This window comes from Gopherus evgoodei, chromosome 19 (genome assembly GCF_007399415.2).
Source record: "Gopherus evgoodei ecotype Sinaloan lineage chromosome 19, rGopEvg1_v1.p, whole genome shotgun sequence".
NCBI lineage: Eukaryota > Metazoa > Chordata > Testudines > Testudinidae > Gopherus > Gopherus evgoodei.
This window is the reverse complement of record NC_044340.1, coordinates 4,603,673-4,627,098: the sequence shown is the minus strand read 5'-3', so window position 1 is coordinate 4,627,098 and position 23,426 is coordinate 4,603,673. Positions and strand designations below refer to the sequence as shown.

Below are 23,426 nucleotides of genomic sequence, written 5' to 3'. Positions count from 1 at the left end.
TCAGGTGTGTATTGGGTCAGCAGTAAAATGCCCTTGACAAAATGGCTTTCCTTGTAGTGGAGAAAATGAGGGCACGAAGGTGAGCTAGTGATGGGGCCAATGCAGAGCCTGGCTCCCTTTGCTCTGCCCGCTGGGCAGCCCCAGTCCAGTCAGTTTCCTGCCTCTGATCTGCCCCCTCCGATCTGCCCGTGCCCCTTATCAGCAGCACCCGTTCAGGAATAAATGGGGCTTCCTGGGGCACCCACGTCATTCGCCCTCATTTCCTCCTGGCCTTTGAAGTGAAGCAGGAGCAGAACATGGGGGTGGATTTCCTGAATCAGTCTCCATCGACCCTGCTCCATGCGGGCGCCTGGCCCCTTTGAATCCCAGGGGGGAGGAGTACTTTGTGAAGAGGCTTCTCCGCCGCTGCTGCTGCCCGCTGTCTTCCAGCCACGGCCATTGAGATATGATTGTGGAGCAGGTGGTTGCACAGACACAGGCTGTTGCTGGGAGAGGTCACAGGTCGCAGGATTTGAATCCAAACACTGGGCAGAGCCAGCTGAGCTCCCTTTCCATGAGCATCCCACAAGAGCATACAAGGTGCATCCCACTTGCAGCCACTGCTCTGGACCGGGGGTGGGGGGGGGGCAGCCTGCCTTCCAGGCTAAGGGGAGGGGGCAGCATTGGCTTCCTCAAGGCTTGGTTAAGCTTCCAGCTGCAGATCTGTTTCCCAAGCCAAGCCAGGCCTGCGGGTTCCTGGCATGTGCCAGTTCTCTGTACTGTGTGGGGATGGCTCTGGGAACTCAGCTCTGGGGACTTACTGCACTAAACAGACTTTGTGATGGGAGCCAGATCCTAAGCTGGTGTACGTGAGCAGAGCCGTTGGGACAGAGCACTAGGCCCTGCTCTGGATTTGCCCCGGTCTAGGCCTGACAACCCCTGGTCTGTCCCACATGCAGCTCAATAACAATTAAACAGCCCCAGGTTTTTCTTTTCCTGCCATGGAAATTCAGCTGGGGAGAGCTAGCAGCTTTGGGGTGGAGGGGTTGCATTAGCATGGGGGTACCTAGCAATCCATAACTTCATTAAAGCAGTGCCTTCAGGGATCAGTATGACAATGGCGCACCTGAAATTCTGTGTGATAGTGCCTGGTGCCCCATAAATACTTTACAGTGCTGCATTGTCTCCCTGCTCCTGGAGGGAGGGGGAAGGGGCGGGCAGAGGGGAGATAAGATGGGCAATTAGCATTTGTAAAACCTGATGTCATTTGTCTTCCATTGAGAGGAAAGAAAAGGCTTTGAACAGCTAGTGGTGGATGGGGGAGGGTTAGTTATTTATGGGAAGGTGGCTGATTTAGGAGACTTGCTCCTTTTCTTCTCTGTCCCTCCTTCCATCTCCAAATCCTGCTCTGAGGGCCCGGAGGTTATCAGGAGACACATCAATGCACCAATGCAGTGGGACTCTCCTGTTATGGCTCTATTCAGGAGAGTCCCACTGCCATATCCTAGGGCCTTGCCTGGCTCCCTCTTATCTCTCCCTTTGTAAATACTTCGCTGGGTGTGGCTAGTTTAGAATTGTCCCCTTGCGATCCCTCTAGGAAGCAGGGTCAACAAACATGTGGACAAGGGGGATCCAGTGGACATAGTGTACTTAGATTTCCAGAAAGCCTTTGACAAGGTCCCTCACCAAAGGCTCTTAGTAAATTAAGCTGTCATGAGATAAAAGGGAAGGTCCTTTCATGGACTGAGAACTGGTTAAAAGACAGGGGACAAAGGGTAGGATTTAATGGTAAATTCTCAGAATGGAGAGGGGTAACTAGTGGTGTTCCCCAAGGGTCAGTCCTAGGACCAATCCTATTCAATTTATTCACAAATGATCTGGAGAAAGGGGTGAACAGTGAGGTGGCAAAGTTTGCAGATGATACTAAACTGCTCAAGATAGTTAAGACCAAAGCAGATTGTGAAGAACTTCAAAAAGATCTCACAAAACTAAGTGATTGGGCAACAAAATGGCAAATGAAATTTAATGTGGATAAATGTAAAGTAATGCACATTGGAAAAAATAACCCCAACTATACATACAATATGATGGGGACTAATTTAGCTACGATGAGTCAGGAAAAAGATCTTGGAGTCATCGTGGATAGTTCTCTGAAGATGTCCATGCAGTGTGCAGAGGCAGTCAAAAAAGCAAACAGGATGTTAGGAATGATTAAAAAGAGGATAGAGAATAAGACTGAGAATATATTATTGCCCTTATATAAATCCATGGTATGCCCACATCTTGAATACTGTGTACAGATGTGGTCTCCTCACCTCAAAAAAAATATTCTAGCACTAGAAAAGGTTCAGAAAAGGGCAACTAAAATGATTAGGGGTTTGGAGAGGGTCCCATATGAGGAAAGATTAAAGAGGCTAGGACTTTTCAGCTTGGAAAAAAGGAGACTAAAGGGGGTTATGATAGAGATATATAAAATCATGAGTGATGTGGAGAAAGTGGATAAGGAAAAGTTATTTACTTATTCCCATAATACAAGAACTAGGGGTCACCAAATGAAATTAATAGGCAGCAGGTTTAAAACAAATAAAAGGAAGTTCTTCTTCACCCAGTGCACAGTCAACCTGTGGAACTCCTTGCCTGAGGAGGTTGTGAAGGCTAGAACTATAACCGTGTTTAAAAGAGAACTGGATAAATTCATGGTGGTTAAGTCCATAAATGGCTATTAGCCAGGATGGGTAAAGAATGGTGTCCCTAGCCTCTGTTCATCAGAGGATGGAGATGGATGGCAGGAGAGAGATCACTTGATCGTTGCCTGTTGGGTTCACTCCCTCTGGGGCACCTAGCATTGGCCACTGTCGGTAGACAGATACTGGGCTAGATGGACCTTTGGTCTGACCCGGTACTGCCATTCTTATGTTCTTAAGCACTGCCGTCTGGGAGCTTCACGGACCTGGGAAGTACGAGTTGGATTTCACAACAGGAAAAAAGAATTGTTCCCAGTGTTAGCAATGTTCTTCTTGAGCAGAATGTGGCTCCCAGAGCCAAAGCTGGGATTAGTGCAGGGTGCCCTGGGCTGGGCTGTTCCTCTTTAGGGGATGGGTCTAGTCTCAGGCCTGTTCTTGCTTCTTCCTCATGGAAGACGTGGAGTTCTGTTTTTTCTCCCCCCTACAAATATGGGGAAAGTCAAGTCTGCCCTGGCTGGAGAGGTCTGGCTAGAGACTGTTTACTGGGAGCTCTTGCATCTGAATGGAAGGGGAGAGGATGTGGAACCATTAGCACAGGCTTCCTTTATCCAGACTGTTAATTAGACATTGGGGTTAAATGTGTTACCGTAAAACCCCTAAATCCAAAGGGTTTTACAGTATGATTAGGAAACCAGCCCTTCTGTTCTGCTGTCACTCTCTTGATTAACGTGCTGCTGCCTTTCATAGCGTCTGCCTTTCGTGCAGCTCTGTGTGTGATTGTTTCTTATAGATGAAAGTGTTGCCAGTTCTCCCACCCTGCCCCAAGCAGCAGCAGGAGGCGGGACGAGGAGCTATTGAACATGTGGAAGCTATGGTTGAGGCTGGGGGGGTTGGTGGTTCGCTGAGTGAGTGGATGGGTGCTGGGGATGTAGGTGGATGAGTGGATGCTGAAGGGAGTCACTGGGTGTCTGAGGTCAATGGGTACTGAGGTATCTTGCGGACAGCTGGGGGCTGGCTGTTCTGGAGACTTGGCAAGAGGTAACTGAGAAAGCTGGTTGGCACCAGTACTGGCCCCCCTCCCTCTTCTGCTGCCCTCTCCCCTCCCTGCTCCTTCCCTACTCGGACTCAGCCTGGGGAACAGGAGTAGAGGCAAAGGAGCTGCCTGGCTGCCTCCAGAACAGGGCCACAGCAGCCGGCAGGTGCTATCACTAGCATCCCCTGCAGCCGGGGCACAGTGAGGTCCCAACAGGGCTGCAGGGAGGCGTGGCAGGGCTGCCCGTGCACAAGGGCCGAGCAAGATGCCCCATTCAGCAATGCTGCCTGTTTAGCCTGTTCTCTGGGCCCAGGCAGACAGTGCTAGTGTCAGAGAAAAGAAGGAAGAAAATGTGGCCCCTTCCGGCCTTCGCTATGGGTGACAGAGAAGGAACGAACTCCCAGTCCCAATGGGCAGCCTCTGCCAACGCACCCCGCAGCTCTGGGCCTCTCTCCAGGGACCCAGCAGCACTCCTGCTCTGTCAGAGAAATGGCAGGCGGGGGCTGTGGTATCTTTGTGGCTGTTCTCCTCTGTAAACAGCCCATCAGATGCCCCGGCACCTGGGGAGAAGGGCCAGTGTTTCCCGACTGTGCTGGATTCCCCAAGCTCAGGCTGCCATGTTACCACAGAATCATAGAAATATCAGGCTGGAAGGACCCTCGAGAGGTCATCAAGTCCCACCCGCTGTGCTGAGGCAGGACCAAGTAACCCTAGACCATCCCTGATGGGAGTTTGCCAACCTGGTCTTAAAAACCTTCAGTGTTGGGGATTCCACACCCTCCCTTGGAAGCCTGTTCCAGAGCTTAACTACCCTGAGAGTTAGAAAGTTTTTCCTAATGTCTAACCTAAATCTGCCTTGCTGCAGACTAAGTCCACTGCTTCTTGTCCTGCCTTCAGTGGACATGGAGAACAACTGATCACTGTCCTCTTTATAACAGCCTTAACCGCTATGAAGGCTCTCAGCCTTCTTTTCTCAAGACTAAACACGTCCAGTTTTTTTAACCTTTCCTCCTAGGTCAGGTTTTTTAAACCTCTGATCATTTTTGTTGCTCTCCTCTGGACTCGTTCAAGTTTGTCCACATCTTTCCAAAGCGTGGCACCCAGAACTGGATACAATGCTCCAGCCGAGGCCTCACCAGTGCCAAGTAGAACAGGACAATTACCTCTTGGGTCTTACATACTACACTCCTGCTAATACACCCCAAAATGTTGCCTTTTTTGCAACTGCATCTCGTTGTCTCACATTCAATTTGTGATCCACTATAACCCCCAGATCCTCTCCAGCAGCACTGCCACCTGGCCAGTTATTCCCCATTCACTAGTACCGGACCCAGGACTGATCCCTGCGGGACTTCATTAGAAACCCTCCCAGTTTGGCAGCAGACCATGGATAACTACTCTTTGAGGGTGGTTTCTCAACCTAGTGGGTCCCCATCTTACAGTAAATTCATCTAGAGCACTGCCCTAGTTTGCTGGTGAGACTGTCATGCGGGACTGTGTGAAAAACTTTACTAAAATCATGCTCTATCTCATCTCTGGCTCCCCCGTAGCCCCTAGGCCAGTGACCCTGCCACAGAAGGGAATGAGGTTGGTTTGGCATGGATTGTTGCATCTCCCTTGTGCTTGTTGCCCCAGCATTAGCTTAGGCCAGACGTGCAGAGTGGCAGAGCCCCAGCCTCCAGGAAGGACACTGGCTCCTGTGTCACTACCCCTGCATAGATGCTGTGTCCTGGTACGGTACCATAGGCACCAACTCCGTGGGTGCTCTGGGGCTGGAGCACCTACAGGGAAAAATTAGTGGATGCTCTGCACCCACCAGCAGCCAAGCTCCCCTCACCCCCGGCCCCATCTCACCTCCTCCCTGCCCCACACGCTGTGTCTCTGCTCCTCCGCCTACCTTCTAGTGCTTCCCGCCCAGCGGCCGCCAAACAGCTGTTTGGCAGCATTAGCATGCTCCAGGAGGAGTGGGAATGTGGTGCGCTCAGGGAAGGAGGTGGGGAAGAGGCGGAGCCGGGGCAGGGATTTAGGTAAGCAGTTGGAATAGGGGTAGGGAGGGGGCAGAGTCGGAGCGGGGACTTTGGGGAAGGGGTTGGAATGGGAGTGGGGCAGACATGGGAAGGGGCAGGCCGGGGCGGGGCCTCATGAAAGGAGTGGAATGGAGGCGGGACTGGGAGCAGAGGTGGGGTTGAGCATCCATGGAGAAGTGGGGAAGTTGGCACCTATGTATGGTACCCCATTAGGCTGCGCCCTGCAAGCCCAGCTTTGCCCCAGTGCAGCATGTCAGCATTAGGAGTTTGCTCTGGGGTCCCTGTAGCCACATAGCTGTGTGCTGTGAGCTCCCTTGCTGCAGACAGGGCCAGCTCTCCAGTTCCTGGTCAGCTGCCTGGAGGATCAGAGAAATGTACAGACCTCTGGGCTATGGAAATATGTTCTGCTAGCCAATGCAGCGTCCCCATCCCACCTCCTGGGGGAGCATTTCTGCAAAAAAGCCCCAGGCGCCCCAAGCCCCAGTGCCTGGAGACCCCATGCTGTTGGACAAAACCCCTTCTAAAGTTTTGCAACCCGTGTCCGTTTGTTTCTCTTTCTTTTCACCCGTTCTCAGTTCCACCCCAGTTAGTGACGCGCCCTCGGGACCAGATTGTAGCTCAGGGCCGCACTGTGACCTTTCATTGTGAGACCAAAGGAAACCCGCCACCGGCTGTGTTCTGGCAGAAGGAAGGCAGCCAGGTAGGTTCTGCATGCCCCCCTCCCCTGAACGTGTACCAACGCCTACCCATGCCCCTGTCCCATGCCCCTGAGGAGCTCCGTTCTCTCAAAGCCAGATTGCGAAGCTCTGGCTGCCTAGCCCAGGACTCTGAGCCCATCGGGAGGCTGTGACCTGCCCTCCAGCCTCAGCGGGTGTATTCACATCCGGGGTCTCTGGCTAGTGTGATCACAGTCCCCAGCAATGCTTCCAGGGCCTAAACCTGGTCCCACTCCACCCAGAGCCAGGAGGGACCCAGTCCCTGGGGACAAACGAAGCAGCGTTGTGTTCTTTGTGTGAGACAGCATCTAGGCCTCCCTGGACAAGCAGCTGGCTGATTCTGCTTTTGTGAGCTGGGCAGCTAGGACCCGTGGGGACGTCTAGGCTGCAGCGGGGAGGTGTTAGCCCCAGGGAGGGCAGACTCATGTTAGCTCAACGCCCAGCTAGTGCTAAGAATAGCCCACCCGATGCCTTGGTGTGAGCTCAGCAACTCACCTTAGCCACTGAGGGTACAACAACATTCACGCTGCTGGAACTGAGTGAGTGCGAGCTGGGAATCCCACTGTCCATGGAGAGCGAGTGTCTGCGTGGCAGGGAGCAGGGGACCCTGCGCTGTGACAAAGTCAGCAGGAAGCCGGGAAAGGAACATCCTCTGCTGGGCGCTACAAGTGAGAAGCCTGGCTGAGTCAGTCAGGCAGTGACTCCCCTCCCTTGCCTGGGATCCAGCCCTTGGGCTATGTCAAGCCCAGTTCATTCTGGCTTGGCTTCGGGGAGATCTCCCAGGCATGGTCCTGCTGCCCAGTTCCAACCAGGTCATCCTCGCAGCTGAGACATTTCCGTGCCCAGCCCCGCTCCTAGGCCCTGGCTTTGGGTGGCTCCCAGCATGGGGCCATTTGGTCCATCCCTGGAGCTTTGCTCAGCTGTTTAAGTGGTCCTGGCAATGGGGCCCACCCTGCAGCAAATCATCCCCAGCTGCACTGCTGCCTGGAGCGGTGCTGTGGCCATGCCAGGGCTATGCTGGGGGTGGTTGAGGCTCCTGCAGGCAGACGAGGCACCGGCGAGACCTTCGTGCAGGAGTCAAGAGACCAACAGTATTGTCCTGAGAGGGTGAGGCTTGAGGAAGGCAGCCCCTGGGGTGAGGGGGGGGAGGCAGCACTTTGCCTATGGAGGGGGAGGGGTGATGAGTGGGGAGGGGAGGTCAGTAAGTGCAAGGCGGGAGGTACAGCAGGGCCAAGGGGGGCCAGCCCAACAGTGTATCCAGCTCTCCTCCTCTGCCAGACGCTGCACCCTCATGCCATGGGCCCCTGGCCTTGGCTTGGGGGCCAGCTGTTTTCTGCTGCCCCCTCAGAGTGCCATGTCTTCTGCAGTGACTCTGCTCTGCTGCCCTTCTGGGGCCCCATGCCCTTGCCCACGAATGCAGGGCTCCCCTCTTGCCCACTGGCCGTGCAGAGCCGAGGGAATCGTACCGTGTGAGTGAGAGCACTCTCAGCTGGAGCACTCTGGCAGGGGGTCAGTGTGCAGGGACCCAGGAACCTGACACCAGGGCCAGTAAGCACTGAACCTCGTTGGGAACAACCGTAGGAATGAACCAAGCCCCGGAGAACAGGGCAGCGCCTTGGCCCGGGAATATCGGAGCCCAGGCTGGAGAGGCAAAGGGATCGAATCTCAGGGACTGAAACAGGGGAATGCTATGCTCTCTGGGGTCCCGCAACAGCTCCTGGGCAGCGGAGCAGGGCGACTCTGTTCTGCTCGGCAGGGCCTTGCCAGGGTGTGCAAGCAGATTCCAGTGTGTGCTCAGCTTCCCTCTGTCAGAATCGCTGGGTGAGCTGCGTGCATGCCTGCCATGTGCTGTCTGCCCAGCCTGGCACCCAGGGGCCCGCATGACACCACAGGCTACACAGCTCAGACGGGCAAAGCAGTGTGTTTGCTCTTCTGTGCCTAGCACACCAGCTGCCAGAAATCCAAAGAGCCGCCCCTGCCTGGCAGCTGCTCTTTCCATCTCATCCCTTCTGTTTTACTCAATCGTCTGTTGTCCGTTTCCTTTGGCTCCTCTGGCACGTTTGCAGCAGAGGCCCAGAACTGCCCCCAGGGCCTGGCGTGGCCAGGAGTGCTGTGCTGTGATGCAGCCTCTCTCTGCCCACATGCTCGGTACGAGGAGAGGAGGCGTCAGACAGGGATTATGGCACGCCAGGGCCTTCTGCTGTACACAGCTCCCTCCTCACTCAGGAACAGAAACCCTAAGGGAGGGTGGGGTGCAGACATCCACAACCTCCAGCAGCCATTCTCCTTGGGGAATGCTTCCTTTGTTAAGGGGAAGGCATCACAAACGCGAGCTCCAGGTACTTTTCAGATGGAGTGTGCCTGGCTGCGCGCTCCGAGAGCTGGTGGAGAGGCTGGCTGCGCGCTCCGAGAGCTGGTGGGAGAGGTCTGGCTGCATGCTCCGAGGGCTGGCGGGAGAAGCCTGGCCGCGCGCTCCGAGGACTGGCGGGAAAGGCCTGGCCACGCGCTCCGAGGGCTGGCGGGAGAGACCTGGCCGCACGCTCCGAGGGCTGGTGGGAGGGGCCTGGCCGTGCGCTCCGAGGGCTGGCTGGAGGGACCTGGCCGTGCGCTCCGAGGGCTGGCGGGAGAGCTCTGGCCGCGCGCTCCGAGGGCTGGCGGGAGAGGCCTGGCCGCGCGCTCCAAAGGCTGGCCGGAGGGGCCTGGCCGTGCGCTCCGAGGACTGGCTGGAGAGGCCTGGCCACGGGCTCCGAGGACTGGCTGGAGAGGCTCGGCCATGGGCTCCGAGGACTGGCTGGAGAGGCTTGGCCACGGGCTCCGAGGGCTGGCAGGAGGGGCCTGGCCGCGCGCTCCGAGGACTGGCTGGAGAGGCTTGGCCACGGGCTCCAAGAACCGGCGGGAGGGGCCTGGCTGCGCGCTCCAAGGGCCGGCGGGAGGGGCCTGGCCACGCGCTCCGAAGGCTGGCCGGAGGGACCTGGCCGTGCGCTCTGAGGGCTGGCGGGAGGGGCCTGGCCGCGCGCTCCGAGGGCTGGCGGGAGAGGCCTGGCCGCGCGCTCCGAGGGCTGGCTGGAGGGGCCTGGCCGTGCGCTCTGAGGGCTGGCGGGAGGGGCCTGGCCGTGCGCTCCGACGGCTGGCGGGAGGGGCCTGGCCACGGGCTCCGAGGACTGGCTGGAGAGGCTTGGCCACGGGCTCCGAGGACCGGCGGGAGAGGCCTGGCCACGCGCTCCGAAGGCTGGCCAGAGGGACCTGGCCGTGCGCTCCGAGGGCTGGCAGGAGAGGCCTGGCTGCGCGCTCCGAGGGCCGGTGGGAGAGGCCTGGCCACGCGCTCCGAAGGCTGGCCGGAGGGACCTGGCCGTGCGCTCCGAGGGCTGGTGGGAGGGGCCTGGCCGCGCGCTCCGAGGGCTGGCGGGAGGAGCCTGGCCACGGGCTCCGAGGGCTGGCGGGAGGGGCCTGGCCGCGCGCTCCGAGGGCTGGCGGGAGGAGCCTGGCCGCGCGCTCCGAGGGCTGGCGGGAGGGGCCTGTCCGCGCACTCCTAGGGCTGGCGGGAGGGGCCTGGCCGCGCGCTCCGAGGGCCGGCGGGAGGGGCCTGGCTGAGCACTCTTAGGGTTGGCAGTGGCTTTGTAGGACTGTTATTCATGTTCAGTGAGATTGAAGCTGAATCTGGGAGCCTGAAACTCCCCTGAAAAGCTCCCATAGTCCAGGCTGGCCCCTTGCTACCCAGCCCTGCCCCACACCTCAGGGCATGGGACTGTGCTAGGTCCTCTGTCTGTCTATGCACTAGTGCAGGGAGCTCTGCCTGATGTCATGAACAGCCCCTCCGCCTGCCTGCATAGTGTCTGGGGAGGGCTGGCCTCAGTGGTGTTTCCTGAATTTGGCTGGCCCTGGGCAAGGCACTACCAAAATCAGCCCAGCCGCTCCCTGCAGAGGCCCTGTACTCCCCATGCCTCCGGGCTGCCCTCAGCTCTCACTAAGTGGAGAGTCTGGGGCTCTCCCCTTGTGTCTGCCCTGCAGATCCTGCTGTTCCCCAGCCAGCCCCCTCAGCCCATGGGCCGCTTCTCCGTGTCCCCGAGTGGCGAGATGACCATCACGGAGGTGCAGACAGCAGATTCCGGGTACTACATGTGCCAGGCCATCAGCGTGGCAGGGAGCATCCTGGCCAAAGCCCTGCTGGAGGTGGAGGATGGTGAGTACCTGTGAATGTAAAGGCTCCAGTAAGGTCCTTCATGGTCAGGGAGAGCCCTTGGTGTGGTCCCCAGGCCAAGCACGGCGGAGTGGGCCTGGAGGCATAACCCCCTGAAATGCACAGGCCCCGCAGCAGGCTAAGTGCCCTGTAGGAGCTTGGAGTCGTGTGGTCGGCGTATTGCAGAACTGAGGGGCTCTGGGCCCCGGAGCTCAGGGTGGAGCTGGCTCTAGGGGAGAAGTGGAGGGAGCGTGACATCTCCGTCCATGAGCACTGGAACGTTTGCTGAGTTCCCAGGGTGCTGGTGAGGGAAAGGCAGAGCACAGGGGTGAGCCTGGCAAGGGGGCTCTGCCAGGGGGCTCCAGTGGGCTTCGTTCATTCAGGCTGGTAGCTGGTTTGGTCCAGTAGTGCTCCCTCTGAGTCTGGGTTAGCTGCCATTCAAACCCCACCTCGCTATCTGGGCGGCAGGTTCTGGACAGTTGGAGCTGAATCCCCTCCGCCTTGCTGAGCTGGGGGCAGGGGACAGCCTGAGTGCTGAGCCTCTTGGAGCATGCTCCCTTACCCGCAGCACGCTCCCGTCGTGGCCCATTGCTTAGGGTCGCAGGGCTGTGTTTCAGCAGCTGGTTAGTTCAGCTTGCAGGCTGCATTTTCAAGGGCTCAAGGCTTTAAAGTGTTTCCCACCTTGGAGGAGAGCTCTAAACCTCCTAGCTGCCCAGGTACACACAGGGACTGTGCCAGCAGGGCTCTTGGGTGTGAACCACTGATGCCCAGAACAGTGGAGTGCCCAGGATCCTAACCAGCTATAGCCATTGGGACAGCAGCCTGCCTGGCGCCCTGAGCAGGGAATGAGCGAGAGGCGGTGAAGGGGTAGGTCAAGGGGAGGAAGGGTCTGGTGCAGGGCACAGGAAAAAGGCAGGGGAAGATCTGAGGGGCAATATGGGGAGGGATCAGAGAGGAGCATGGAAGAAGTGGATTATTGCTGGATTTCTCGTGGGGTGGCTGCAGCCCTTTCGGCCTAAGACGAACATGGCTGCTCAGCTCCCAGCAGGGCCAGATCTGACCGCACCCCCGCTACACCAAGAGAAGAATGCTTCTGTCATTCAGGGAAGTGGTGTTCCTACACCAACGGAAAAACCCCTTCCGTCGGCATGGGCTGCGTCTGTACGATGGGGTTCTGCCGGCAGAGCTCCGGCATCCCAGCCACAGTGGTATGGTGCCCGTCCTGTAGCTCTACCCTTGGAGAGGGAGCCAGTCGCTCCTGCAGCGGCTGGGCCAGCGGTTCACGCTCCCCAGGTTTGCAGTTGTCACCCCTCACTCAGCCCATCTCCAGTGGGAACATAGCTGTCAGGGCACGAAGGTTTGGTGGGACCCAGCTGGGTGTGCAGCAAGGTTTGGCTGCTCTGCCCTGGTTGCAATGGGGTTTGGTAGGGCGCAGAGCAGCATGTGCTGAGCGAGGGATTAGCACAGCCCTGCCCAGGCCCCCAGCTGGTTCCCTTGTGGAACTGCAAAGAGCCCGGGAATGTCTGAGCAGCGAGGCCGGGAGCGGAGCTGCTGCCCAGTCTTTGCCAGTGGAATTTGTTCCTGTGAAGTTTTCTGGCATTTTTCTGAACTCTCCTGCTGTGAATTTCATTTGTCTGTTTCCTTGGCATTAGCCAGGACCCAGAAAGTGTTATAGGAACCACGGCTTCGAGCAAATCCTTAGCAGAGAGGCTCTCCTCTTATTGCAAATAAAATCCTTGCCTCTCTCTAAGGGATTTCTTGTTAAAACCCAGCTGAACAGGCAGGCATCCTTCCCACCTTTGTGGAGTCTGTCTCCCCGCTGCCCGCCTGCTGCCCCTTCCTGCAGGCATCCTGCGCTTTGTCCAAACGAACTATTCTCCTGTGAAATGCTGTCAGGTGCCAGCCACGGCCCATATTAAAGGGCTGAGCCCTGCCAGTGTGTGCAATAATGCCTTGGACTGAGAGCGCTGAAAGGATGGGGCCATATCAAGTGATGCTCTTTGCCTTCCTCTCTGCGCAGCCCAAACAGTGTCCTGCTTTGTCGTTCCTGTGTGAGTTCCCTTGGCAATCCGCCGGCGCTAGCACCACGCTGCGTCGGTTGTTACAGATGGCGCAGGGGCCAGGTTACAGGCGGGGACTGAAAAGAATTCTGTTAGTGCTGTTCGCATATTTGATTTGTTTAGTTAAACCTACATTGGGGGACCAATCCCTGAAGGGCAGCGAGTGTCACTTTGAAACCCCATTGGCGGGAGCCCGGCTTGGAAATGCCGATGGAGGGCTGTGCTCTCCAAAGGCCATGCTGACAGCACAGCATGCCAAGGTGCGAGCAGTGCTGTGCTCCATGCCGGCTGCCTCAGGACTTCACGTCACCGTGTGCACAAGGTATTGCTCGGTATGGATCTGAAGTCTCATCCTTTGCAGAAGATGGGGTGGGAGGAGGCAGTTTTACCAGCACAATTGTGCTTGTCACCAGCGTATCTTCTGCTGGTTCTTGACTTGTACTGATACACCTGTGCCCGCTTAAGGACGGCATTGTCGATTTAACTCCACCGAGATGGTTAAACCTATTCCCAGCAAAGCAAGGAGAGAGACAGCCAGCCCAGCACCATTTCCTGAACCCAGCTCTGCACTGTGGCGGCATGGGCCCAGCGTGTGCAGAGACCTTACACCAGCCCACAGCCAGGCCTCAACCCTGAGCTGGAGTGGCCATCTGTAGATACAAGAGGGCAGCCACCCCCATGGCACGTTACGCCTCTGGCCTCTGCTGGGGCTGCCAGTGTGGAAACCAGCTTCTCCCTTTTGTGCTTCCCACCAGACTCCTTGCACGCAGGCCAGTGAGTGCCCAGCAGATGGTACCTACTAGAGGGAAAGCCTTTGTATACCCTTATTTCTCCCCTGAGCTGGGCAGCATGGGAGTTCCATCCCTGCACTCCCTGATGATTTGGGTTTTCTGGTAACACCTGATCCATCAGCCCAGCTGACAAGGGCGAGGTGATTAATGGCAACCGTTGGACAAAGAGAGTTGTAACCTAGAATCCTAATTCTGCAGCACAGATGGCTTCTTGCAGTGAGAGGGTGGCTAGACAGCACAGCACTCGGCAGTAGCAGATGAGCCAGCCCTGGCCTTTATGTGACACTTCATGTGTCTGTATCTTGTGGAGCACCTGTTCCGACCAGGGGCCTGTTAACAAGAGTCACAATCCAGAACCGGGAGCCAGGCCTCTGCCAGATGAGAACACAATGCCAGGGCAGGAGGCAGCTGTGGCCTGTAGCATCCTGCTTGTTGCACCCACGTCAGCAGTGATGCTGGCAGGCACTTTGCTGCGTGGGAGGCCAGGGAAACGCCGGTGAGCTGCCCCCCTTGCGAGTGTTGAGTGCGGCGCCTGCCTGCTGCCAGCTGATTTCTGTCTGAGCCAGCTCCTTTACCTTGGCTGGGGTTTGTTCTCCTTCTCCCATGCACTTTCTTTGCTGCTTGTTACAGGCAAATTCAATTCTGTGGGAACTCTCCGGGGCTCTTTGTCCAGCCACTGCTTCCCAATCAACGGAGCGTAATTAGGGTCATAAATAATAGGTGGATCCTGCAGTCTGGCTGCTGAGCTGAACGTCTTTAGGGTGCTAGCTTCGGTGGAAGCTTGTCTCTACGTGGTTGGGTAGTTAGGGTGGGGGTGGGTCATCGTTAATGCTGTGGAGGGTGCCCCTTATGGGCATCACCATGGTGACACTTGCAGCAGAGTGAGGGGAGAATAGGCCTGACTGTACTCTGCACCCACCCGGCCCACTTCAAGGGCAGCCACTGAGTAACCCCAGGGGGATCATAGGACAGGTTGCAGTTCATCTCTGACTCTGACAGCACCTGGTCCTCCCTGACCACCTTGCCCCGTTCTCACAGTGACACCTATAGTGACTGTGGCACCACTTGGGCTTCCCACTGCCCCAAGGGACCTACCTCGCTCACATCCAAACCACCTCACTCTCCCATGCTTGCAGCGTGTGCTCCGATAGCTGTGATCTGTGCAGAGAGAGGGGCAGGGACACAGCTGGCAGGGTAGCATCAGTGTCGCAGCACCGTGAGTTCTTGGAACAATAATAGAGGGGAAAGGTGGCTCAGTAGCTAGCCTGGGCCATGCGAGAGCTGGGGCCAGTTTCCTGCCCTGCCACTGATTTGCTGCGTTACCTTGGGCAAGTGCCTTAGTCTCTCTGTGTCAGTGGTCCTCTGTAAAACGGGGGGATAGCGCTTCCCTGCCTTCCAGGGGTGATGTGAGCTTACTGGTACAACAGGGATGGGGGTAGTTAAGGACCAGGTGTACAATCCAGTGCCTACCAGGCCCTGTCACAGGTTGGGCACCTGAAATTTGAAGCAGGGCCACCCAGAGGATTCCGGGGGCCTGGGGTCTTTGGTGGCGGGGGGGGCCCTTTCGTTCTGGGACCCACAGCTTAAGTGCCCCGAAGACCCACGGCGGGGGCCTCCCGCTGCCGAATTACTGCCGAAGTGCGACCCACCACCAAAGTGCAGCCGGGCCTTCAGTGATAATTCGGCAGCGGGGGGCCCCCGCCGCGGGTCTTCGGGGCACTTTGGCGGCGGGTCCCGGAACGGAAGGACCCCCCACCGCCGAATTACCACTGAAGACCCGGCTGCACTTCGGCAGCAGGTCCCACTTTGGCGATAATTCGCCGGTGGGCGGTCCTTCTGCCCCGGAGCGGAAGGACCCGTCACCGGCGAAGACCAGGAGCGGAAGAAGCTCCGGGGGCCCAGGATCCGCGAGAGTTTTCCGGGGCTCCCGGAGTGAGTGAAGGACTTCGCTCCAGGGGCCCCGAAAAACTCTCATGTGTCCCCTGTGGGTCCCTCTTTCCCCCACCCCCTCTGGGCAGCCCTGGTTTGAAACATCTGTAATGGCTAGTCAAGCCTGAAACCACATCCGTGTGGGTGTGGGGCGGTGGGTGCTGGGGACCCTTTGAGAATGAGGGGTGCAGTGTTCTGTGGGCTGTGGCACAACACATGGCATTGGGAAGGTCGCTATACACACAGCATGCCTGATGCTGACCCACAAAGGCAAGGACGTGGGGAGCTGATCCCCTCTCACTGCATCCCCCTGTCCCCCGTACACCACACCCCACAACCTTGGCTCTGCCCCGAAGGGATGGCACCCGCCAAGCACTGCACTGCCACATCCCCACGGCCAGACAAGCCCCACACCCTTCCCCACACTGCCCCTCCCTGCTCTGTCCAGGGTGGAGGCTGGGTGTGTTTTGAGCCACCCCCCAACCTGCACGAGATCCTTCCAGGCTCACAATCCTACCTTATCTGCACAAACAGGGGCCTCCCCCACCCCATCCACTGGGCTGGGGAATACCAGGCTACCTGCCCTCCCCTATCAAACCCAGCCTCCCCTGCCCAGTCTTCAGCCCCCTCCCCATCCCTGGGCTGGGGAATACCAGGTTATCTGTCCTCCCCTATCAAACCCAGCCTCCCCCACCCAGTCTTCAGCCCCCTCCCCATCCGCTGGGCTGGGGAATATCAGGTTATCTGCCCTCCCCATCAAACCCAGCCTTCCCCGCCCAGTGTTCAGGCCCCTCCCCATTTGCTGGGCTGGGGAATACTAGGCTACCTGCCTTCCTCTATCAAACCCAGCCTCCCTCACCCAGTCTTCAGCCCCCTCCCCATCTGCTGGGCTGGGGAGTACCAGGCTACCTGCCCTCCCCTATCAAACCCAGCCTCCCCCACCCAGTCTTCTGTCCCCTCCCATCTGCCCTTCCATTCTCCCCATTGTCTACTGGGCTTCCCTTGCCCTGCCATTCCTCAGTCTCCTTCTGCTTCTCGTACTAACCTGCTCCCTCTGTCTCCCTTTAACCCCCCCATACCTGTAGTGTCCCTCCCTGGTGCCCACTTTCCCCCAGCACCCCAGTGTCTTGGATTCCCCTCTCCTCCCAGTGTGCCCCTTGGCCTGTTCCCAGCATCAGGGCTGCCATCAGCACTCAGGGCAGCTTGGCTTTAGAGCCAGGATCTCAAACACGCGGCCCACGGGGGTCTTCTGTGTGGCCCGCCAAGCTCCCTGCGCCCTCTCCCGCCCCGCCCCTCTGCCTATCTCCAGGCCAGGGGTGGGCAAACTACAGCCCGCGGGCCAGATTCGGCCCATGGGATTGCCCCCCGTGGCGCCGTGAGCCCCGCACCGCTCCCTTAAGTGGCTTCAGATCAGAGGGGAGTGGGCAGGTGGCAGAGGGCTCCTGCATTACCTTGCTTCAAGGTGCCGCTCCCCGCAGCTCCCATTGGCCGGGAACAGGGAACTGCAGCCAATGGGAGCTTCAGCAGCGGAGCCCTGTGCCCACCCTCGCTCCCCCAGGGGCTGTGGTTCCAGCTGCTTCCTGGAGTGGAGCAGCGCGGCAAGGCGTGGCACGGGGCCAGGAGCCTGCTCTGGCCCTGATGTGCACCGCTGCCACCCCGGAGCTGCTCTGGGTAAGTGGCCCCGAGCCAGATCTCACACCCCGCACCCCTCCTGCACCCCAACGCCCTGCCCTGAGCCCCCTGCCGCACCCCACACCGGTCCTGCACCCCAAATCCCTGCCCTGAGACCCCTGCTGCACCCCTCCTGCACCAAACTCCCTGCCCTGAGCCTCCTGCCACACCACACACTGGTCCCGCACCCCAAATCCCTGCCCTGAGACCCCACTGCATCCCACACCCCTCCTCCACCCCAACTCCCTGCCCTGAGCCCCCTGCTGCATCCCACACCCCTCCTCTAAACCAACTCCCTGCCTTGAGCCCCCTGCTACATCCCACACCCCTCCTCCACCCCAACTCCCTGCCCTGAGCCCCCTGCTGCATCCCACACCCCTCCTCTACCCCAACTCCCTGCCCTGAGACCCCTGCTGCATCCTGCACCCCTCCTGTTCCCAACTCCCTGCCCTGAGCCCCCTGCTACATCCCGCACCCCTCCTCCACTCCAACTCCCTGCCCTGAGCCCCCTGCTACATCCCGCATGCCTCCTCCACCCCAACTCCCTGCCCTGAGCCCCCTGCTGCATCCTGCACCCCTCCTCCACCCCAACTCCCTACCCTGAGACCCCACTGCATCCCGCACCCCTCCTCCACCCCAACTTCCTGCCCTGAGCCTCGTGATGCATCCCGCACCCCTCCTCCACCCCAACTCCCTACCCTGAGACCCCACTGCATCCCGCACCCTCCTCCACCCCAACTTCCTGCCCTGAGCCCCCTGCTGCATCCTGCACCCCTCCTCCACCCCAATTCCCTGCCCTGAGCCCCCTGCTGCACCCCTCCTGCACCCAACTCCCTGCTCTGAGCCCTCTGCTGCATCCCGCACCCCTCCTCCACCCCAACTCCCTGCCCTGAGCCCCCTGCTGCATCCCACACCCCTCCTGCACCCCAACTCCCTGCCCTGAGCCCCCTACTCATAGACTCTAGGACTGGAAGGGACCTCGAGAGGTTATTGAGTCCGGTCCCCTGCCCTCATGGCAGGACCAAATACTGTCTAGACCATCCCTGATAGACATTTATCTAACCTACTCTTAAATATCTCCAGAGATGGAGATTCCACAACTTCCCTAGGCAATCTATTCCAGTGTTTAACTACCCTGACACTTAGGAACTTTTTCCTAATGTCCAACCTAAATCTCCCTTGCTGCAGTTTAAGCCCATTGCTTCTTGTTCTATCATTGGAGGCTAAGGTGAACAAGTTTTCTCCCTCCTCCTGATGACACCCTTTTAGATACCTGAAAACTGCTATCATGTCCCCTCTCAGTCTTCTCTTTTCCAAACTAAACAAACCCAATTCCTTCAGCCTTCCTTCATAGGTCATGTTCTCAAGACCTTTAATCATTCTTGTTGCTCTTCTCTGGACCCTCTCCAATTTCTCCACATCTTTCTTGAAATGCGGTGCCCAGAACTGGACACAATACTCCAGTTGAGGCCTAACCAGCACAGAGTAAAGCGGAAGAATGACTTCTCGTGTCTTGTTTACACGAGACCCCTCCCGCACCCCTCCTCCACCCCAACTCCCTGCCCTGAGCCCACTGCTGCATCCCGCACCCCTCCTTTACCCCAACTCCCTGCCCTGAGCCCCCTGCCACACACCCCCCTCCTCCACCCCAACTCCCTGCCCTGAACCCCTGCCACACCCTGCATACCTCCTGCACCTCAACTCCCTGCCCTGAGCCCCTGCCACACCCTGCACCCCTCCTGCACCCCCTGGTGACAGGGAAGGGGCAGCATTGGGGTGGGGACTTTGGGGAAGAGAGTGGAAAGGGACTGGGAAGAGGCGGGCCAAGGGCAGGGCCTCATGGAAGGGTTGGAGTGGGGGTGGGACTGGGGACAGTGAGGGTGGGGGTGTCAGTGATGCGGCGCTTAGGCCAATGCACTAGATCTCCTGTGGCCCTTGTGGTCATTTGAGTATGAGACCCTGCTTTAGAGGCAGTGGCCAGTTTTACTAGAGGCAGCCTAAACAGCATCCTGCCCATGCTGTAAGGAAATGTGTGACATTGCCCAGGTGTCACGGAGTCACCGGGCGATGCTCTGGAACTGCTCCCCACCAAGCCAGTCAGGACTTTGGGGAGCCTCCTCTCCCTTGGAGCAGACTTGTTCAGGGCAAGAAGTTCACACAGCTTCACCTCCTGGGTCTCTCTTTGGAGCATTCAGCATCCTCTGCCCCTCCGTGCGCTTCCCACAGCGAGCCCACCCAGGCGGGGTCCTGGGGAAGCCACAGGGTCCTGCACCCCCACTTTGCAGTCAGACGTGACTCTCAGCCAGCCAGTAAAACAGAGGTTTATTCGATGACAGGAACAGGGTCTAAAACAGAGCTTGTAGATACAGCGAACCGGACCCCTCAGCTGGGTCCATTCTGGGGGGCAGTGAGCCAGACCCCCAGGTCTGCCCTCCACCCTTGACCCCAGCCAGCTCCAGACTCACAACCCCTCCTCTCTCCTCAGCCCCTTTCCTGGGCCAGGAGGTCACCTGATCCCTTTGTCTCCAACACCTTCAGCTGGCACCTTTGCAGAGGAGGGGCCCAGGCCATCAGTTGCTAGGAGACAGAGTGCCAGGCATTTAGGTGCACTGGCCCTTTGCTCTGCCAGATACTTAAGAACTGCCATGGGGACACTGAGGCACCAACACAGTACTCAGAGAAAACATTAAGAACTTTCCCAGTTCGTCACACCAGGGTACAATCTGGACAGATGGACAGCTGTCTCCCCTGAAATCTCCAACCTGGGGTACCTTTAACCCTGCTTCGCTGTAAGAGCTACCACTCCTGGCCTGCTCACACACAGCCTCTAGCATGTAAATCACTCCCAGCTGGATTGTATGAGTGTTACAGCTAATCACACATGAATTACATTACAGGGCGACCCCAGCAGAGTCCCACTCCCAGACTTGCCCCCTGAAATGTGTGTCTTGTACTGCTCAGCTCTTTCTGTTACTCATCTGGAGGGTCCCAAACACTTCAATCCAAGCACACACTGGTTTAGATAAAATAATAAAACAAGTTTATTAACTGCAGGAAGATTTTAAGTGATTACAAGTAATGAGGCATAAAAATCAGAGTTGGTTACAAAAATAAAAAGATAAAACACAAACTAATACCTAACTTAGTGAGCTAAATGAATTTGATGCAAAGACTTTTCTCAAAACCTGCTCTTTACAGTCTTTACTGTCTGAAAGCCTCCAGGCCAGGACCCCTCCCCAGTTCAGTGTTTCTTCAAGCGTTGATACTGCCGTGAGCAGAAAGGAATGAAGGAAAAGGTAGTTTGTGTAGCGTGTCCTCTAGTCTTACACCTTTCTTTCCTCTTTGAGGATTATCTCCAGCAGGGGTATAGGCGACAGCTAGTCTGTCACACGGGGACCCCCAACCCAAAATGTAAATGTCTCGTTCACGCCCTTCTTCTTGCCAAAGAATGGCCATTTACCCAGCTGATAGTCCACTTGATTTTGTTGGCACCTGGCTGAAGTGTTGACAAGTTTTTTGCTTTTGAGGTACTGGTCTGAGGCTGTTTTTCTAAACTTGGAACATGTCTCAGCAATGTTGTACAGTAGAATTTTATAATTTTACATACAGTGTCGCCACACGTATTTTGCCTAGACAATAATGCTCAGCAGATTATGAGTTTCCAAACGATACTTCACAAGGCATGCTTTGCACAAAATGTATCAGAGTTTTGTAAAAAGGCTGAGCATAGGAGTACAGGCTGTCACAAAATGTCCCATTGTGATTGAGGGCAGCCTGTGGTCCTAATCTCACTGAGAACAGTGGGTGATGATCACCGTTCTGCAAAAGGGACGTTCCTTGTGAGCATCTGCCAAGGAGATGATTCTCCAGCCATGGCGGTAGGAGCACAGCATAAAAACCTTCACGGGAGAGAAGAGAAGAAATGTTATGAAGCACAATAGTAAACTGTGGTCCTTAGTCCTACATGACTCTTTTCTAACATTGTCCCTTGCCCCAGATTACTCCACGTTCACCTCTCTGCCAACTCCATGGACCTGAACAATGGCTTGTAAAAGACGACCTGTTGACAAAAACTGTTCTGGGCCATCAGCCTCAGACCAATTTCAAACCCTTCCTATTAAACATTTATGGAAAGAAACTGAGCACAACTCATATGAAGACTCCAAAGGGCGACAAGTACCATGTGAGGATTTTCACACCCAAAGGCCGCCCCAGGTCCTTGTGCTCCAGTTCCCAACACAGCCTTACCACTGGGCTACGAGATTAGGGCAGAATGGTGTTAATTTTCCTCTCATCCCCTGTCTCTTTGGCCCCGTTACCCACTGAGGGGCCTGTGGACTCCCCAGCACCTGTCCTTCCTCTTCCATGTGGATTGCCAAATTGTTCAGTGGATGATAATGTGCCAGCTTCTTAAAAGAACAGTGACACTTTATAAGGCAGACAGAGCACAGAGAGGGAAGCAGCTGTGTTCCATCACTGCCTCTTTTGTCCTATTCTGGGATATGATTTTCTGGTGCATGTCTGTGCAGTTGATGTGAAATGAGCTGGCATCTCTGCCAGCAGAGGCCCTGGCAGTCACCATCATGGCCCAGAACACTGATTTATGCCCCCAAAGCCACATTTCCCAAATTAGGATTAAACCCCCAGAGTTTAGAAAGTGGCCCCATGTGGCTGGCTGCCATTTTAGCTGAGCTGTTTGCTGATGTCTTTGTAATGCCAACCAGGCCAGTGACTGAGGCTCTGAATACTGGTTGCCAGCCAGTATGCAAATTGGAGGCCGTCAGCCAGCCGCTGAGCGACAACGACATGTGAGCCATCCGCCTCAGTCTTGTTTAAAAATTAGCATAGATCCTGATTAGAACAACAACAGCCACACTTCTGGTGCAGCTGGCTCCTGCCAGACAGAACTGGAGTTGAGTTGTTTAGCTCCTGGGGGGCGTTGTCAGCTTCTGCATAAAACAAGCCACGTCACAGAAAACCTCCCAGCATTAGGGCTACAAAAGCAGATTCCCTGTTTTGCCCCAGCCCCAGTAGTTGCTGTTTCATTGTTGCAATGAGCATTCTCACCCACTCCTAACAGCAACTCAAAGCCATGGGGGGCAAGCCCTGTTCACATCTGTCATGTCCCTGTACCAGACGTGTGCAGGTCACAGAGCTCGCTTCTACACCTCAGCTGTGTTCAGCATCTAGGGTGACCAGATGTCCCGATTTTATAGGGCCAGTCCTGATTTTTGGGTCTTTTTCTTATATAGGCTTCTATTACCACCCACCCCCTGTCCTGATTTTTCACATTTGCTGTCTGGTCACCTTATCAGCATCAGATCCTTTAATGCTGTGCCAAGTATGGCTGAGGATCGCTTAAATAAGGTATTTTACACACAGTGAAGTCTAGTGGCTGAACGGTATAATACAGTGTAGCATTCCACTACATCTCCCCCTTTAAGTTCTTCTACATGCCTGCCATTTACAATATTTACATTATCATGCTGTCTCTGAAGCTCAGTATGAATCAGATTGTTAAGGATCTCTGGGTTTTTTAATTACAGGACCCAAACACGTAACAATTGGTCATCTGGCTGTCCGGTAGTTACAACAGCTGGCTGTGGTCAGTTTGGAATCCTTGAGTCATCTCGTTTTATGTCCGCCAGCTGTAAAGTTTGCTCTGTGGATTGTTCTGTCTGAGGAACAAATTGTAGATGTCAATAGTTTCTGTTGAACTCTCCACTGTCGGTCTCAATCGCATATGATCTGGGCAGTAAATTATTTTTCTTCATGACAGCTGGGTGTCCTTTTTCTCCATCTGGTTTGACATAAACATGGTCACCAGGTTCTGGACCTGGCAGTTCTCTGAGTGATGTCTTGTAAAAGTGTTCATGGGCTTTTTGCTTTTTATCCAATTTGGCTTCATGCCTGGCCACTGTGGAAACAGATTATTTTCCAAAATTGGAACAGTACTTTTGAGTTGCCTTCCCCTCAGGAGTTGTGCTGGACTATATCCAGTAGATGTTATTGGTGTTCATCTGTAACTCAGAAGAGCAAGGAGTGGATCTTTCTGCTGTGGGACTTTCTTGGCTGTCTGTACAGCTCTCCATTCACTACTAGTAATATGATCTGTATTATAGTTCCTTCTGAATGACGTAAATTCTGCTGCAGTGAATCGTGATCCATTGTTCATCATCAGTTGTTCTCTAATACAGAAGTGAGCAAAAGTGCACTTCAGTTTCTCAATAACACCGTGACATGTCATGACTTTCAAGTACATTATGTCTATATAACTGAAAAGTCCACAATGACCAGGTAATGATGACCCCTGAATCTGCATAAATCTGCCGCTTGTGTCTTCAAAGATCTGGCTGGTA

General features: G+C 56.2%; 1 protein-coding gene across 4 annotated transcripts in view; it reads left to right on the top strand.

The window, feature by feature from the left end:
* ROBO3 (roundabout guidance receptor 3) overlaps window positions 1–23,426 on the top strand; it is a 214,399-nt gene that overhangs the window by 164,293 nt on the left and 26,680 nt on the right. For all 4 annotated transcript variants that reach the window (XM_030538525.1, XM_030538527.1, XM_030538524.1 and 1 more), the window contains 2 exons: window positions 6,299–6,423; window positions 10,448–10,619. In XM_030538525.1, the coding sequence (XP_030394385.1) occupies window positions 6,299–6,423; window positions 10,448–10,619 (297 nt within the window). The remainder of the gene's footprint in view (window positions 1–6,298; window positions 6,424–10,447; window positions 10,620–23,426) is intronic.